Raw genomic sequence first — 18,685 nt, forward strand, 5'->3', positions numbered from 1 at the left:
AGTACATACATACTGCTGCTCATGAAGTCAAAAGGAAAGGCAAATAAAAACAAACAAACAAAAAACATTGCCTCCTGCTGTGAACAATATCAAAACATGTTTGATATCAGGATCAGTGTAATAGTGTAGAGCACTGGTCCAGTAATCAGCAGGTTCCTGTTCCTCCTTCAGAGCGCTCATCAAAATGTCCTTGTCCTTGACAGTGAACCCTTAACTGCCCCCTAATGCTGCGTCATCACTGCATGGACGTGTGTGTGAATGAGACATAGCTACATTGTAAAACACTATGTGTGCTTGATAGACTAGAAAAGTGGTATATAAATGCAGTCCACGTACCATTTAAACACAGTATTTTACATTCTAGTTTCCTTCCTGTCTGTGGTGGCTTTCTCTCATGCATTCCGTCATGTACCTGTACATAATAAGACTCTCTTTTCACTTTGTATCCTCCTACTGCTTCCCTTTCTTCTCTTCACCCTCCCCCTCCTTCACTTTCTCACAGCTCTGTCTGTCCTCATACCATGTTATAGTCTTAATAAGAAGGAAGCACAGTCAGCTAGTTTGAAACATTCCCATCTGCCTGCATGCTGCTTCTGTCCTCTCTTCCTCTCTTGTTCCTTCCATTGTATGGACGAGCAGAGCGACGAGGGCAAGCAGCAGCGCTTTGACATACTCAGTGTTGAAACGGCAATTTAAATGAAGACAGAAATCAATCCCCAAAATGTAGGTAGCAATAGCCACCGGCATCTGATTCAAACGCAAAGGTGAGCAGGTCATAAACAATGTATTACTGAGCATTCAGAAACCCAATGACACCAGTTAGGAGCAACAAGGCTGAGGAGCTGGTGAGGGGACCGGCTGTTCGCCCTGTTTAAGTTGAGGGAACCGGTCGTTGACCCAGAAAGTTGAGAATTCATGGTTTGGGATTTTTCAAACCACAAAGGGAGCTTCTGAAATGAATGAAAAGAGTCAAGTGAAAATGTTTCCAAGTAATTATAATAATGAATGTCACGGCAGAGCTGTTGTAACAGACTGCATTCATTTTTTACAGTGTGTGTAAACGTCTAATGTGAAGTTATGTAAAGCTATTCGGAGCTCTATTATACTTTTCTATAATTTACTTCCTGTTCAGTCCTACGAAGGCTCAGCCTCCTAGGCCATATTGTATAACCTTAATTATTCCTTTATAACAGCAGCCTCACTGACAAACTGAGTTAAAGCGTGCACATACAGTGCACGCTTTAACCCAACCACAATTTCTTCAGCTCCCAGACCAGATTGCTATTTTGCCACTCAACCAAATCGCAGCCTTGATAGCTACATTAGATCCTGTGTAAATGGCCTTCATCTCCTTCCTATTTTCCACCTTTTCCACCTTCATCCTCTCCCTATGCTCTCTTTAAATCCCTCTTTTCCGCTCTGTCCTCTGACAGTGAATGGCTTCAGCTGGGCAGATGATATTGAAAAGATACCTGCCTTATCTTTGCTGTTCTCCTTCCCTCCTTTTTTTTCATGTTACTTCCTCTCACCCCCTGTCTAATCTCCAGCTCCCCTGTCCCTCCTGCTCTCCCCAGACAGTGTAATTCCTTTAAAATGATGAGCGAGCGAGGCCAGGTAGACTATATTGAAAGGATTTGTCAACTGACGAATGTCACGACCAAGCAGATGAAATTGTAGTGAGCGTCTCACTGTGCAGCCTAGGAGATCCTGCTGGCTCATTTTTGCTGACACATATATACACAAAATTGGACATAGACACGGTTGTGCTGTGACAAACATATACACATGAACCACCATAGCCAAGCTCATGTACCACAAAAGACTCACACATACAAAATCTACACATACAGTCACACAACAAAAGAAAACAAAATTATGTATGTACGTATATGATTACGCAAATTAATTTGACGTATGACTATAAACAAACCTGTTCCAGCCTGGAAAGAGGGAGATAGGCAAGGGACTCTAAATGTAAATGTTAACATCAGCATCAGGGAAGTCCCTCGGCCACTGTCTCTGTCTCAGTTTTAACTATGAGCAACCACTCCCTTCTTTCCACACTATAGGCTGATGGCATTTCCATATTTCCAGCTGATTTCACATGATTGGTTGATGGCTTTTGGCAGCTGTTGGCAGCGGCCCTTTCCACATTACTGCTAACCTTACATATTTTAAAGAAACACTGCTGTCACTTTTATTGGTTCTCTGCAAATAGTTGACTTTTGGCTTGCAGAGGGCATCGGTGTGTTGAGAGTGTTAGTGAGTGTGAGTGCTGCTTTATCTTTTTTTTTTGCCTGTACCTGCAACTTCTTTGTGTGCGCGAATATACGCATGCGCACATTTGATTGAGTGGGAAAAAGCTTGTGTGTTTATCTGTGTGTTTTGGGCCGATATGGAGTGAATTGAACAGTGTAGTGTAGCAGTGAAATAAATTGTCCTTTAGGCTGGATATTTGTTCAGACCCGTAGACACTGACCATCCCTCTCTGTCTCCACACTCAGTCGCTCACACCCACACACACTCACAGCCACACAGAAAGTGATCGAAGCCTTTGTTTTTAGCAGAAAACTATAATTAAGAACCATATATAAAACCCATACAGTACATCCTGGAGGAGAAATAGAAGATAGGTGTAAAAATGACAAAAAAACAGAAGGAAGGTTGTGACAAAAGAAAAAACTACATTGAATGAATACAAAACTATCAGATACTAAGAATATTTGTTTTTTAATGAATGTACATTTAAGTTTTTTGGTCACACCAGTAATCCCATCAGTATTTGACTCACAGGGCTAGGTGGTAATCTGCTTGAGCTTGCTAAATTGCTAACCAACCTCACTAGTGCTAGTCACTCACAACACAATAGGTCTCCAAACCTCTTTTCATTTGCTCATTCCTCAGCCTCCTACTTCCCCTTGCATTTTGTTTCCAGGACTGTTCACCATAAGACTTCTCTGAGCTAGCAGATTTGCTGACTTTCTAGTTGGCCACGGAGGTTAGTTAGCTCAGTCGCTAATGGGACAGTAAGTTTTACACTTTTGCTCCGACCACTGACTCCTGTCTCATGAATGTCTGTAAAGTATACCACCTTTTTTTGGAACAGTTCTTACTGAGACTCAGTGGAAGTGAAATAAAAGTGGGCGGTGTAACCCAGCCAATTAGCGGCTATAGTTTCTTCTATTTTCAACTCTCTACCACCTCACCCCACCCACAATTCTCAAAGGTCAGTACTGTCAAGACAGTTTGGTATTGATCAGCAGCGCAAATTTGTGGGTCAGAAGTTGCATGGATTTACTTCACCCTCACAAGCATATCCACTTAGGGACTGTTCGTTATTTATCATCAGTGCCACCGGAGGGATTCACGGGACTTTTTTTTTTTTTTACATGACCCCCCTGTCGGAGTCAGTAAATTTTAACATGACCCTGCATTAAGCCTTATCAAAAGATACATGACCCCCCCCCCCCCCCCCCCCCCCCCCCCCCCACAGCCATCGACACGATCGCATCACGTAGCGCGTGACACTACATTATTTCATTTTGACAACCATGTGTGCAACACCTTCTCATCACAATGCCATTTATCAGCTGTTATTAAAATCCAACTCATCAATAACAGAATCGCGATTTTGCGATTTTGTGTGTGTGTGTGTGTGTGTGTGTGTGTAAGAAAGAGAGAGAGAGAGAGAGAGAGAGAGAGAGAGAGAGAGAGAGAGAGAGAGAGAGAGAGAGAGAGAAAGTCTGTAACCTGTTAGCTGTTAGCTACCGTAGCTCAGGCGTCGGTCTCCCGTCAGGTAAAAGCTGCCGTTTATTCCTCAAATGAAGCTCATGAAGTTGTCTCCGGTAGAGTTATCCATCACTGCTGTTGAATTAGCCGCTAAACTGCTGGACGCTAAAACCGAGGGGGGCGTCTGTTTGTTTACAATTCACGAAAGCAACGTGAACGTACGTGCTGCTCAGACTATGTAGAGTTACGCAATGAGGCAGGCAGGCAGGCAGCGTAGCCTCTGTACGGTACTGAAGTTAAACTCACTCACCCATAAAAGACGTGCTAAGCTGCGGGCGAAACCCTTATTGAGTTCTTGGTGAAGCGGTTAGCATCTTCGCCTGCGGTGCGGGAGACTCGGGTTCGAACCCCACTCAGGGCAGATCAGAACAATATAAAATAACGTTGTGATTTAGGGGCCGTTGCTCTCATTGTCATCAGTGCTTGCAGCTTTGAAATGTCCCGTTTTTGTTTTGTTTTTGTTTTTTTGCGAGCATTGCAGTGTCCTCCAGACAAAATGTTGAATGACCCCCCCTCGCTGACCTTTTTTTTTTAGTGGACCCACCCCTCAACAAAGAATATTATGACATGACCCCCCCCCATTTTCCTCCGGTGGCCCATTCCATAAATAACGAACGGTCCCTTATGGTGCTGATTCCACTGCAATAAAAGGATTTTACTGCAAAAGTTTTTAGTTTTAAATGCTGCTGTCACTGGGTTGTGGTGTCTAGACCACAGGGCTTTGGAGTTTCTCCCTCTGTCTTATGCCCACACCTCTGAAAAATGCACAGAAGGCCACTCAGAAGGTTTATTGAAGCAGTTGGGGTTTAACTGCCTTGCTCAAGGGCACTTCTGTAGCGGTAATAAGAGGATGGCAAGTTTTTGTTTGTCTGCTTTGTTTGGTTTTCCCTTCATCTCTATCTGGATTTATTTGAACAGTCTGTGGATCGAACCGGTAATTCTTGGAGTCACAAACGTGTGTGGTTTGTGTGTATGTCTGTCTGACTGTCTGTCTGTCTGTGTGAGAGCGTGTTTATCCCAGAAAAGCAAAAACAAATAAAACTTAGTCTTTGGAGGAAATGAGAAGTCACCTCATTTTACTGATTGACATGTTTAGAAAAAAAAAACAGGTTTGAAATGGCTTTAATTGACTCTTGGGTAATTAAACTGAACTCTCTATGGAGTGTGTAAACACTGAACTGCATAAACAGTGAGTAGATAATGAGATTTTAAAGCATCACCTGAATCCCTAAAACAGACTACCATATTTGTTCAAATGAAGGGTTCAGTGAACTTGCCCATAGTCCCTCTGCTGTTCTGGATAAATCATCGCCATATGCTCTCAAATCTGATTAGTAAGACATTAAATCACCGAGGTGTTGCACCATATTTCTCTTTTAACTCAGAGACATTTAAATTCCAATATTCTAGTTATCAATCAAAAAAACTATTTGTTACCTATACAGCTTATTTTTTTTAGTTTTTATTTTTACATTTTCTCTTGATTAATGACTGAATTTTTTCATGCTTCTGTACAGCTTGTGTGTACATTTCAATTTATATATCTGATACTGATTAGTTGTGTCATCCTTCAAACGTCAGTCCCTCTCCCGCGTGTTCTTCTCTTTCACGCTCTCGCTCCCTTTTTATGTCCTAGGTATTTAGCTGACACTTGTTACCCAGAATGCCTTGTAAGGTTCACTTCCTAGATCACCTATCATTATACCCATTCACACAACAACACACATTTGGAGGAACCTATCCTTTGTTTATACAAATGAAGCATATATTTCCACTCCACCTCTCTTCCTCTCTGTTACTTACTCTTTCTCCCCTCTGTTCTTTCTGCTTTGTTGACTTTTCATTTATCCCTCTTCCTGTCTGAGTGCCTCCTGACCTTTACCAAACAAAACACACATCCACACACACACTATACACACAAATACATGATACCTGATGGAAAAGGATGAATATAGCTATTTGTAAAGGTTATCTGGCCCAAAGGTATTAACAGCTAACACTACTCCGGCTTGGTTTTAAAGACAGAGTAGTCAAGTGAAAAGGAGGGACATAGTTTGTGCATTGCTCATGTGCTTTGAGTTATCAGAGATGAATTAACTTGCTACTGATGTCAGTTACTACATTTTTAATGATAGTTTTCCTCAATTATGTTGCAAGGTGGATGTGACACATTGAAAATGTCATGAAAACCATTTCCGAGAGTTTATTTTCAACCTCATTTTAATACCGGAATGTGAGATGCCAATGACCTTCTTCCTGTGTGTGTATGTTGTGTGCATTTGTGTGTGAATGTAAAATGCATATGCCTCTATTGGTGCAGACACCTAATTTGTTTGAAAGTCTGTCAGATGAGCTGTTTTATGCAGTTCTTGTATTAACGAGTGTGTGTGTGTTTGTGTGTGTGTGTTTTTTTTAATGTCAGCATATTCAAATTAGTGACACATGGGTTAAGTCAGTCTCACATTACACATCCTGCTGCCACAAATACCAAAGAAATCCACTGTTTGAACAACATTTAGTAATCTTTGCTATGGTATGGTGTGTGTTGGGAATTTGTTTTTGCATTCATAAAAAAACTTCACCCCAGGATTTGTGTCTTTACTAGCATCCAATGTGCTTAAGGCTTAGCTGATAGCAGGACAGACATTGCTGGTTTTGACTGTAACAAAAACAGACTATTGCCAACTTCGTCCTTTCACAATAATTTAGGCGATGGCACTTTCCTATTTCTCTGATGCAACTGTTCCACTGAGCCACACTAGCTAGATCACAGGTTTAGCTCCAAGTTTGTCAGACTTTCCCTTCTCCTCCTACATCAAGCGGCTTGTTTGACGCAGCACTGCCCTGTGAGAGTCTGGGTCTGATTTCTTCTACTATAAACAGTGATCTGCAGCTACTAAGTTCAAAGAGAATTTGTTGTGACTGTGCCACTGCCTTTCATGCATTATTTTGGATTTAGCAAGCTTTCTCTGTTGCACCGTTCAGAAGATCAATAAAAAAAGACAGATAGTGTTGAAACAGGCAGACCTCTTCTTAAAGATGTGCTTTGAAAAAATGAATTTCTACCATGTCTCAAATAAATAAAAACTGGATCATTCAGACATTTACAGAAGGGATGAGAACCTGTATTTTACTAACCACAAAAAAGAGTCAAGGCTGTCCTGTTAAGTTGTATATCTGTACAGGTTCTTATGTGATTCTCATGGATAAACTGGAAGTAAACTACTCTTGCCTTATTTACAGCAAGTACACGATGGTAATTTGGTGGTAGAAATATTAGAAAGAGTCCTAAAACATGTAATACAGGTCTCTTACCAGGTTAATTTGTCACAGGCCACTTTCATCTAATTAGAAAAAAAGGTCCTTTTTGCATGATATCTGACTATATTCAGTACCAAGACTGCAAGTGTGTAGGTAACCTGTGTAAATGATTAGGTTGAAGAGAGAGTGGGTTATAGGGTGTGAAGGTTGAGTTAGCTCTTCCATTCATCTCCATGTTAGATCAACGAGCTGTCGATGTATGTTCTTGTACTGAACACGCGCGCACACACACACACCAGTTTCTTTCACATCGAAAAATGTTCCCTAAACACTCCACTTCACAAACACATTCACTTAGTAGTTTCCAGCATACACATGCATAGCTACTCTGGAGCAGGCACACTCTCAGCCCTGCACACTAATGAATGGAAGTCCTGCATTCTAATCCATCAGATTAATTGGAAGTGCCTGGTCATGGATTGAGGAATTTTTCATCCCACAGCACTGCTCTTTCTCATATAGCCTTTATCTGCATTTTCTGTTGATATTGAGGGGGGTAACATGCAGAGAACAGTGTCTTGACTCTTGATCTTTGGAAATGGTATGAAGTAATGTTGGTTTGGTTTTAGTAATGAAAGAAAAATCCCACTCTTGGAAAATAACGCACTTATGATCCTTGATGTGATGTTTATTATGAACTTTTCTGGAGTTATTCTTTGAGGTTGTTTGAATTTATTTTTTACCCAGTTTATTTCTGATCTACGCAAAGCAATCATTTCCATAACCTCTTGAAAACGTAGACTGAGCTTCTCATTCAGTGAAAGTTTGCAACTGGAGTTGTTATTTACCCGTTTGTTAAATGGCACAGCTGCCTGTGCGTCTCTCTCTCTCTCTGATTTATCTTTCTGTCCCTGCATTCATGTTTCTTTTTTCTTTTTCAGTTACTGAAGATTTTACAAAGATTCTCTTAGTCTTAGTATCTTGTATTAAATCAGACATAAATTCACATGATCCCAGTGCAAGTTGGGATGCTATTTAATTGTCGGGTGGCATGGTGGTGCAGTGGTTAGCACTGTCGCCTCACAGCAAGAGGGTTCTGGGTTCGAACCGGCTGCGGGGCTCTTCTGTGTGGAGTTTGCATGTTCTCTCTGTGCATGCATGGGTTTTCTCCAGGTACTCCACCTTCCTGGACCGACAGGCCAAAGACATGCAGGTTATAGGTTAATTGGCGACTCTAAATTGCCCGTAGGTGTGAATGGGTGTCTGTCTGTATATGTTAGCCCTGCGATAGACTGGCGACCTGTCCAGGGTATACCCCGCCTCTCGCCCTACAGTAAGTCAGCTGAGATAGGCTCCAGTGACCCAGAAAATGAATGAATATTTAATTGTCTTTTTCTGATCATTTTATGCCAATAAGCCTACATAATATAGCCTGACGAGCCAGACTATATCATTAAAATGTATAGTCTGGCAACGACCGGTAGACCTCGGCTCAATCCAGGGGGCGGGATGAAGGCTGTCTTTCAAACTGCCTCTGCACGCAATAAGGTAGCGCTACGACTAATCAGAGCAAAGAGCAGGATGACGTTAGCCTGACAAGCCAATTAAAATGTATGCTGTCATTGCGTTAAGCCCGCCCAACGACTCTCTAAACAGATAGAGCGCTGTGATTGGTGAACACAAACGGTGTTCGAGACTCAAAAAGTTCCTATGGCTCGTTTCTAGACCCACCTACGGAGCAAATATATTTGCTGCCGCTACGGTGCGTCTAGATTTCTAGGCTATACATAATACACATAGAAGAAGAAGAGCCATTTATTGGCATTAAACATTGCATTTGTGTTTGCCTTTAGGCTTTGAAAATAATCGATGATGCTCATGTCAATAAATGCTCATGGAAATGCCATCGTCGAATATTAGAAACTAAGCGCCTTGAGATAAACAGTTTGTGGCGCTCCACTCATCTGTCATTAAGTCATAGCAGAAGAAGGGCGCACAACGTGATGTCATCAAAAGAGCACCATTCAAACCTTAAATGGTGGATAACAACAAGGAAATAGTGACGGAAATATGACATTTCTGTTAGTTTCATCCAGCTGTTTTTGAAAACGATTTTATCGATTAAGCAAAATAATTGCGGTCAGCTCAAATGATTGCAATCAGGCGAGTACGTAATAACTGAAAGGCCTACTAGGAGTAGATATAATAAGAATAGAGAAGACTTTCATTTCAAGTGAATGCTGGCAAAGAGTGTAAAGTAATGAAATATTTGTGCGTGAGTTTTGGCTTTAAATGGCGTGGTATCTAAATAACATTTTGTAACGTTGGTGTTATATAACTCCATGTTACAATGCTGAAATTCACTTGTAGTTCTGGTGCGAAAATAAGGAATGCAAGAAGTAATCTCTCACCAACTTCAGAATACAAAGACATTTTTCTTTTTGTTTAATTGTGCTAATGAGGGTGCTTTGGCTCGTCAGTCAATAAGGAAAGCATCTTGATAACAATTCAAAGAGCCAGGTCTGTGTTGAAGACAAAAGGATCTGTTTCAGCCTTGAGTCTTTGTCATCTTAATGTCTGCTTTCAAGTGCAAAAATTCTTCATTTCTCTCCACTGAAGCAAGAAAAAGCTGTCCACCCTTTACTCCTCCCCCTTTGTCATCCTCTATTCATCTTTTCATCCTTATTCCTGTCTAATAGCAAAAGAAATGAACACTGGGGCAGTGAAGTGGAAAAAGCGACCACACGTGTTGTAAACCTAGATGCTAATAATCTGCAAGTATTCAATGTGAAACACACAGAAATGCTTCCATCATCTTTCTCTGCTCTATTCTCTATCTCATTTCCACAAGACTTCCACTTTTTCTTCCTTTGTCTGTTTCTCTTCATCTCCCCATCACTTATAGGCAGATGCCAGCAGAATTAGGCCTTTGGCACCCTAATAGAGAGGTTTGTCTCGTATTGGAGACACAGGGGGAACACTGTGGCCTTGGTACCAACTGTAGCTGACAGTGATCTATACAGAGAAAATGCGATGGATTAGTGGGCTACTTTGATCAATCACCTTTTCAGACAAATACATTGTTACTGTACAGTCAAGTGACCTGATAGATGTCATGACTTTGCAAAGACTGAGTAAATATCCCAACCTTGACTAAAACCTACTAATACTACAGGCTTCATTCACACTAAAACAGTTCTGTATCAGAAACAATCTCTGTCTTTACTATCACACCTGAAAATGCATACATACCCCAGCAATCATACATGCCAGAGTTACTGTAAACAGGAAGCAGATTGTCTTTTCTGCAGTTTGGTTGCAAAAAATACTACTAGCAGTGTTAAACTATAGAATCTAACCAAACAGCTGCTAGCAAAGACATAACAGCTCAGTAACACTGAGGGGTTGTATTCACTATTTGTAGTTCAGGCTGATGAGACCCAATCAGGGAGTGACTGTGGGTGTCTATGTCCTTGTTTTCACCCATCTCTGTTTTCACCCATCCAGACTAGAATGCAACTCTGGACTTTTCAAAATAGAACTGGGCCTGCAACATGACCTAATACTTCAGTTTTTGTTACTTGAACAGTCATAGCAAAGATATCCGTTTTAAAATGTACTGTAGTGATGTGGACATCAAAGTCAAAGCCAAAATGACTTTACTTTGCAAAAAGGAATTAACCTTCAGGCTAAACACTCAAATTGGTTTTGACACATTCATGCAGTTGCCTGTGCATGTCAACACAAAAAAATATTAGCAGCGGAATAGCACAGTTATATAAATTCATATTAGCAGAACAGCTGTCCATGACATGTCACCAGAACAGAGCTGTACTGTGACAGACATAAAGAAGCAATGGAGAGAGGCAGTCTATCGGTGCACGACTATGAACCACTTATGTATTCAAATCGCATCAAGGAGAAAATTCTACATGAGAAAAATGGTGAATGCCATGAATTTGTTTTAATCCTTCATATGCACTTAACCCGAAGTGTTGCTGTCTCAGAAGCATACCACTTCTCTCTCTTCTTCTAGCCATTAAAATGACAACCTGAAACTGCATCATTCATTATTGATCCAGGTTAATGAGCAGGGCTTCAGACTAACATTTTTTACTAGGAGCACAGTGGCCCCTAACTTAAAGTTGTGCAAGAAGAAAATTTAGGGGCACACTGTAAATTGACAAATATTCACAATTCCTTTTCATTCATGATCCTCACACACATTGGCCTGCCACCTGTAATGACAGATTCCAAATTCTTTGAGTTGCCCCTTCCATGTTTCACCAGTGATTAAAAAAAGTTACATACGTCTCTGCAGCTCATGTACGAGCTGTGATTGGCTGCTACTCCTGTCCCCTCTACCTGACTGGTGTAAAATCTCCGGGAGTGTTGGATTTTGGCAAATACGATCACAGGCTGTAGGTGGAGCCAGAGGAGTTGAATTTTGTCCTAAATTACTCATTTAGGACAAAGGATTTAGGATTGTATCTGTATCTTTTTTCTTCTTCAAATATATTATCTTTATATATACACCTGAAAAAGTATTACATTTGAAGTGTGAAAAACCATATATGGTAACTTCATTGACCTTGATTTGCAGTGACAAAAACAACAACAACAACAAAAAAACACCTCTAATACAGTATTTTCCACTAATGCTCCATGGTTGAAATTTTGAATTTCCAAATATTTGGAACAGGCATGCACTGTAAAGGGTTAACAGGTGGTTCATTGTGGTTTTTTGTGTGTGTTTTTTCATGACCCTTTCACTTTTCCAAATCCCTGTCTTTCAGTATTTCCAACATAATTAAAAATCTGCAGTTTCAGTTCCTCAATTTGGAAGTTTTACTGAGGACATTTTACCCAGTGTGTCTTTTTGCCAGCTAAAAACAACAATGCTCAACTAACATTCAACTAACATGCCTTTCTCTCTCTCTTTCTCTCTTCCACAGAGTTACATCCATGGCAGCAGTCAGGCTCAGTTCGTGGCTGAGTCTCACATCATCCTTCTCCTGAGTATCCTTTCACCAATATGTTTTAAGGATGCGTGCGGTGAGAGTTTGTGTTCGTGTGAGGTTCATGCCGACATAAATGGTAACATGGTGCTGCCAAAAAAAAGAAGAAAAGAAATTATCCAGAATTTCTTTTTAATGCTTAATTTGCATACACACAACACCTTTCATATGTCAACCACAGCACCAATTTTACTCTCTGCTGTATTTGTTTGAAGCCTTTGTCATCTGTGTACACTCTCCTTAGGGAGGCAGGCTGCTGGACTGAACAACCAGACAATACAAAAACAAGAGATTGTCCTCTTTAAGTTCATCTCCTTGCCTGATTTGTTCCAAATTCAACCCCTGATGATAGGCTGTGTCTCTGTGTGTATGAGTGTTTGCTCGTGGACTCGTCTGGCGGGATAGATGTTTCTGTTTGTGTTTGTCTACTTCTCTGTCTGCTTGTGTACCCGTGTGTACTTGCAGCGTTGCTTTTCTACGTGTGTGGGTAATGATACTGTTCATTCCTAGCTGTTGTATTTGTCCCCATGGGAAATAGCAGGTCCAAGGTCGCACCTGCTGCAGAGCAATATTTGTTTGTCCACGCTCATGATGTTTATTTTTTTATTTTCTGCCCATCTGATTACATCTAAATGAAACACACACGCACATCCACGCCCGCTCAAACACTAACACACCCACCTCACTGTCTGTGCAGATAGTGTAAACACATTTTATGACCGTTATAGACACAGTTTCTTTATGGATGTAACCTTGTTTGATTCCTCATACTCGCATGTGCTCACACTATTATTATTACTATTATTTAAGTGCCAAGTCACCGCTTTAACTTGAGTTTGGGGTTTTCAGTATAGAAAGGCATGTGTGGAGGGGTGTAGCCTTTTTTAAAACAGTGTTTAAAGTTCAGGGATAGGGGTGATTCAAAAGATACAAATGAAATCAAGTAAAATCATTCATATCACATTTTGTTGCAAAGACATCTTGATGGCTGCTCTCCCAGGTCTTCAGCTGTTGCTTTTGGTTGTGTCTCTCAGCCTTAAAGGTAGTAGTAGTAGTAGTAGTAGTAGTAGTAGTAGTTTATTTGTCACCGTAGGGAAATTGAGTTGGTTGGAGATCTTATTCTGGAGCATTTTTTTACTGAATTGCTTGAAATCCTCCTTACACTCCGACTGCAACCAATTAATTGAATGCTTTTTCACAAAAATGTCACTTGTGGAACTGACAATCCTGTAAAAACAGCATCCAATCGGGCCGTCATTTAGCTTGGTTGGTAGAGAAGGCTTTTTCTTTTTTTTTCATTCATTCTTTGCTCTTGCCTTCATTTTTTTTTTTTTTTTTTTTTTTACAAAGGTTGATTTTTGTTTCATCACTCCATAGAACTTTGTTCCAAAATTCTTACTTTTTTCTCAACTGCAGCCTGGCCTTTCTGTTTTTGAGGGGTTTGCAATGTAGAATCCTCTGAGGTTATGCCCATGAAGGCTTCTCTTGATCGTTGACAAGGAACCATGTCCGCCTACATCCTGGAAAACATTCTTGACTTGCTGTGAAGTCATAAAGGTGTTTTTCTTCACTCTGCAAATGATTTTTTGCTCATCTTCAAGATTTTTTTTGTACCCACCTGCTTCTTTTAACATTAAAGCAACACACAGCTGCCCAAAACTGCATGTCTAGTTACCCTTGCATTTTGGCCAACATTTGTTAAAAGAGCTGTACAGTAAGTGTCTCTAAAACAGTTTCTTAAATATTAATGCAAACCTATGCAAATTAAGGCTGACACTTGTAAATTTTATATAGTATCCTTTATTTTATTTCAGATTAGATGTGCTGAGGCACAGACCCTGAAAAACCAACACTGTGTGACTTTGAAAATACAGTTAGGACTGTGTTTTCAGGTGCACTCTATATTTACAGACAAATATCATCCCTCCAAGTGACGAGTTGAGCTTGAATCATGGCCTTTTGCGTCAACAAACTGGAATTTCATTTGGTGCTTGCAGATTTTTTTTTTCTGTGTTGTGCCTGTTTGATATGCTGGTGACATCTCGGAACTTGTAGTAGTAGTAGTGGAGTGGACTAGGGTGGAAGCAGTTGATTGTAATTTTAGTGCCAATGAAAACCGGGATTACAGCTTTCATCACCCAGATTTTCAAACCTCTTGTTTTGTGAATGTGCACATAAAATAACGATAGATTGACCTGTATAGCAATGAGTAAAGCGGGAAACAGGTGCACTTTCATTCTAATGGTGTAAATCACACACGGATATAGTGGCAATAGGATGATGAGAGGGGACAGTTGCCATGGTGGCAGCACACAGCAGTCTGTCCAATCTAATGTGCTACGCACATGTCTGATGTAGCTGCAGCCAGGTGTGGGTTTAGGATGTCTTCAGGCCAAGGGAGATGTCTGTATTTTAAATCAATATTCCCTGCAGCTGCATGCTCAGAGCCCTTCCTGGAGGTCTGTATTTATTAACATGACTTTATTATGCTGCTGTCGCAACCACCTAAACTGGTACCCACCATGGTTCAGTTCCATTGCTGTACATGGAGGTATCTCAAGTGTTTGTGTCTCAGCAGCATATCATGTCTTTTACCTAATCATGAAGAGGACGCCTCAGTTTTTGCTCTGTATCTCCCCACATGGCAGCCTTTGTTCATGCACCCCATCAGGTTTTCTTCAGTTTTGTGGATTTGTATGCAGAGCACAGTGATGAGAAGAATCTGCAATTAGGCCTTAAGCCACATAGGGCTGTGCCTTTCAGTGATTGTACAACACCTCAGCCATTGAGTGGCGCAGTCATTTATGCTATACAATATTGTACTGATTGTGTATAATCAAATCATTGTGTGTGTGTGTTTTTTTTTTCAACAAGCTATACAGTAGAACGCTTAAAGGGGAATTGCTGTTTTTTACAATCTGGACCTTATTTCTAGCATAAAATACGATTATTTACTCACCCAGATAACTTTAGTGTCATTACAAGTCGTTCCGACGAAATTAGATCCAGCCGAGAGCCGCGTATATCCATATAACGCAAGACTAACAGGGCAGCAGAATGCAGTGTCTAAATAACACATTATCTGCCGTGAAACTCGTTCATTTAACCAATATTTTGTTATGATACGCTAGTGCTATTCCCCTCTGAGTCCGGGGTTACCTGTTATCAACATCCAGGGTCTGTAGGTTGACCTACTAACCTCTGACCTGGATGATATCATCTCTGAGCACTGCGCAGCACGGCTTGTTGCTACCGCTAATGCTACGGTCCGTTTCTGCGTGTTTCTGAATTGTCCGAACAAAATGAGCAGCTTCCACAGGCTTCCTCTCCACAGCCTGGACTCACTAAAGCTCCGGCTAGTTGCGCTAAAAATGGACCCAAATGCCGAATCGGAAGGATTATTATCAGAATGAGCCGGGCAGCGCTCAGAGATGACATCATCCAGGTCAGAGGTCAGTACTGTAGGTCAACCTACAGACCCCGGATGTTGATAACAGCTAACCCCGGACTCAGAGGGGAATAGCACTAGCGTATCATAACAAAATATTGGTGAATGAACGAGTTTGGCGGCAGATAATGTGTTATTTAGAGGCTGCATTTCGCTGCCCTGTAGACTCATGTTATATGGATATACGCGGCTCTCAGGTGGATCTAATTTCATTGCAACGACTTGTAATAACACCAAAGTTAGTTTTACAGACCCACCTCTAAACTCCCGACAACAACAAGAGAAACTGTTCAAAAAACAAAACAAAACAAAACAAAAATTCCTTGGAGTGGAATTTTAAAGTAAGATCTTATGGTCAACTGGATTTGCAATCACAAATAAGGAAATTACTTTATTTGATAAGTAAACATACCGTAAGCAGATCAAGGGAAATCTTACCTACACATAGGCACCGTGACTTTTTTCACAAAACCCTGGCTGACTTGCAGTATGTTTTTCATCTTTGCAGCAAATACTTTTTCATCTCCTTGTCAACAAGATTCAAAACCAGCTCAGTCAGGATTAAATTGATTTACCTACCAACTCAGTGCAATCTCAGTGCATCACAATTTACACTACTTGAGAGCATAATTTTCTTCAGATATGAGGAACATGACCATGTAAGATCAGTATATAATGTATTTTTTCTGAAAACAAATTAGAGATTTATTTATCAGAGGATTTAAATGAATGTTTATTACAGTTATCTTTGTGAGTTTACTCTTTTGTGTCTTTTTATGCAGAGTTCTTTTGAAGCACCAAGCTTCAGTCCAGTTCAAAAACAGCTGTACTTACGATGCTGAATATCCACCAAAGTGATACTGTAATTATAGACCATTAGCAACACATCTATTTAATGAAATTAAGTAAAACAGAAGTGACAGTTCAAACAGTATTAATATTCAAACCTTCACTCTGAAACTGTCACTTCTCAGAAAGTCAGAAAGACCCCTACATCGTGTCATGATTGCATATAATGTGTGTTACAATCTAGAAGGGACACACAGTTCTAATGCTTCAATATAGTTAATGACAAGTATCTAAATAAATAAATAATAAAGACATTAAAGAGATTTTTCTTACACAGTGGATAAAAAATAGAACCATTACTTCAGATGGCCCTGGAAAATTGGGTGGGTAGAAAAAAAAGAGATGGATTTCTCCCTATCAGTCAAAAAGTGTGCTTTGTGTTTAAGGCAAGGTTGTGATTAAATTGTGCCTCTATAACTTTGTGTTATTGTGTGTAGTTGTGTTGATGTGTGCTTGGTTCCTTTGTTCGAATGTTTTGGTTGCAGACTTGACTTGACATCACCATCTTTCTCTTTTTTTTTTTTAAATCACTGAACTTGAAATCCATTATGTTACGTTCCTTCCAAGGGTAAGACTCTACCGCTGCAGATTTATTCGAATAGTTAAATAAATAAAATAAAAAAACTGTTTGTGTTGGCATGTGACTCTTTATCCTTTCTTGAAGAAAGGAAACACAAACTGCCTGTGACTAATCTGAGAACATTTTTCTTCTTTTTGAAATACTTATACATTAGCTAATGGCTCTAAAATTTGACGTTTAATTAACTCGTCTCTGAAACATTCTTAACAAATATGAAGGTTATGACCTTTTAATTAGTCTCTATTTATTCTAGGGCTGTTATACTGGATCACATTATGTTGTGCAATTGTTTGTTACCGTGTCCACATCCTATAAAATACACTTGAAGCTATATCAGTACCTGCTGTTCTCACTAATCTGCTTGATACGTGCACATCTGTGAGTGCATATGTATGTTCAGCAGTTCTTCCCGGGGCAGTGTGTACCTCCAGCTTCTTCCTCTCCTGTATGCAAGTGTGTTGTTTCCTTGACAACCTTGTCCCAGATGCTGCAATCACCATGGGGATGGTGCTGCTGAATGAGGCTGCCACCTCCAAGGGAGACGTTGGCAAGAGGAGAAGTAAGAAGTTGTTCTTTTTCTTTCCATTCAAGTTTGAGTCCCTCAATTTTGGTGTGTTCTGAGGGAAGTGATGATCAGGTGTGTAAGGAAGGTGTGTGTGGCATAGTGGTACCCTGTAACTACTGTACCAGGTAAGGGATTTTTCTTGTGAGGACTCTTCCTCTTAAAGAACGGACCCACTAAATCCATAAGTGTTTATGTCCTTGATAGGCTTCTTGTTACAGCTCTCCACCACTGGAAAAAACAACTTTTCATTACCTGGCTTTCCAACCACTGGAGGCCACACTGAATTGAGCAAATGTAGTTTTTTCTCTGTTTGGGTAAGTTGTGCTTGGAAGATGTGGCAGCGTAGTACAACATGTAGTTTCTTCTGGGGTACAGAAATGTTCCTTGTTTGTTTACACAAAGAAATAGTTACTATAAAAGCTGTTCGTACTCAGCTTTGTGGATAAGCCAAGAAGGACAGATTTTTTTTTAAATGTTGTTTCAGATGTGCTTAAAATGATTCTTCATTCTCAGAAGATATATAGAAATCCTTCTAGCAGCAAGTGAGTTGTTTTTCACTGTGCTGAACCTTGACCAAGTCTTAAAAGCAGAAGCTTTGAGGGGAAACCCACTTGGCAGACTTGTATTGTAAAGCATGGCGCTATGATATTTCCATTTGTATGTCTAAGAGTATAGGAGTATTTGGAAATGGTTTGACCACAAAAAAGACCACACAGAGTAGTGTTATGGTACATGCACACACCCACACAAACACACACATATAGAGTGAGTTAGCATTTAGATTTATGAGCATTTTTCAAAATTAACCTGATTTGGCATCATAAGCAAATGATTCAAATTCAAAGTTAGTCATCACGTGCCCTGAAGCATGTGCAGTTACAGCATACAGTATGTGGTCTGTTTGACAGTGAGAAATATTACTTTACTATGTAGGAACCGCAAATGCCTCGTGTGCAGAAATTACAGTTGGTATCCAGCTGGGTCTGTCTTTGGTCCATATGGCCAAAGAAATGCTACACCAAAGCAAATAATAATACAAGGCCCTTAGTCTGTGCTTGAAATTAAGATTGGATCTAATACAAGAGCAACTCATTAAACAATTTTAAAGTTTAAAGGATTCGTTCAATTGTGACCAGCAAGCTCAGAAAATCAGCGATCAAGGACTCATTTAGTTA

General features: G+C 40.2%; 1 protein-coding gene across 2 annotated transcripts in view; it reads left to right on the forward strand.

Annotated features, from left to right (window-relative positions):
• Positions 1 to 18,685, forward strand: part of tusc3 (tumor suppressor candidate 3) — a 64,795-nt gene that overhangs the window by 37,681 nt on the left and 8,429 nt on the right. For both annotated transcript variants that reach the window (XM_085773257.1, XM_085773266.1), the window contains exons 7-8: positions 12,006 to 12,069; positions 17,430 to 17,504. In XM_085773257.1, the coding sequence (XP_085629383.1) occupies positions 12,006 to 12,069; positions 17,430 to 17,504 (139 nt within the window). The remainder of the gene's footprint in view (positions 1 to 12,005; positions 12,070 to 17,429; positions 17,505 to 18,685) is intronic.

The sequence above is a fragment of the Trachurus japonicus genome, chromosome 1 (assembly GCF_045865225.1).
Source record: "Trachurus japonicus isolate A0001 chromosome 1, Traja_1.0".
Classification (NCBI taxonomy): Eukaryota; Metazoa; Chordata; class Actinopteri; order Carangiformes; family Carangidae; genus Trachurus; species Trachurus japonicus.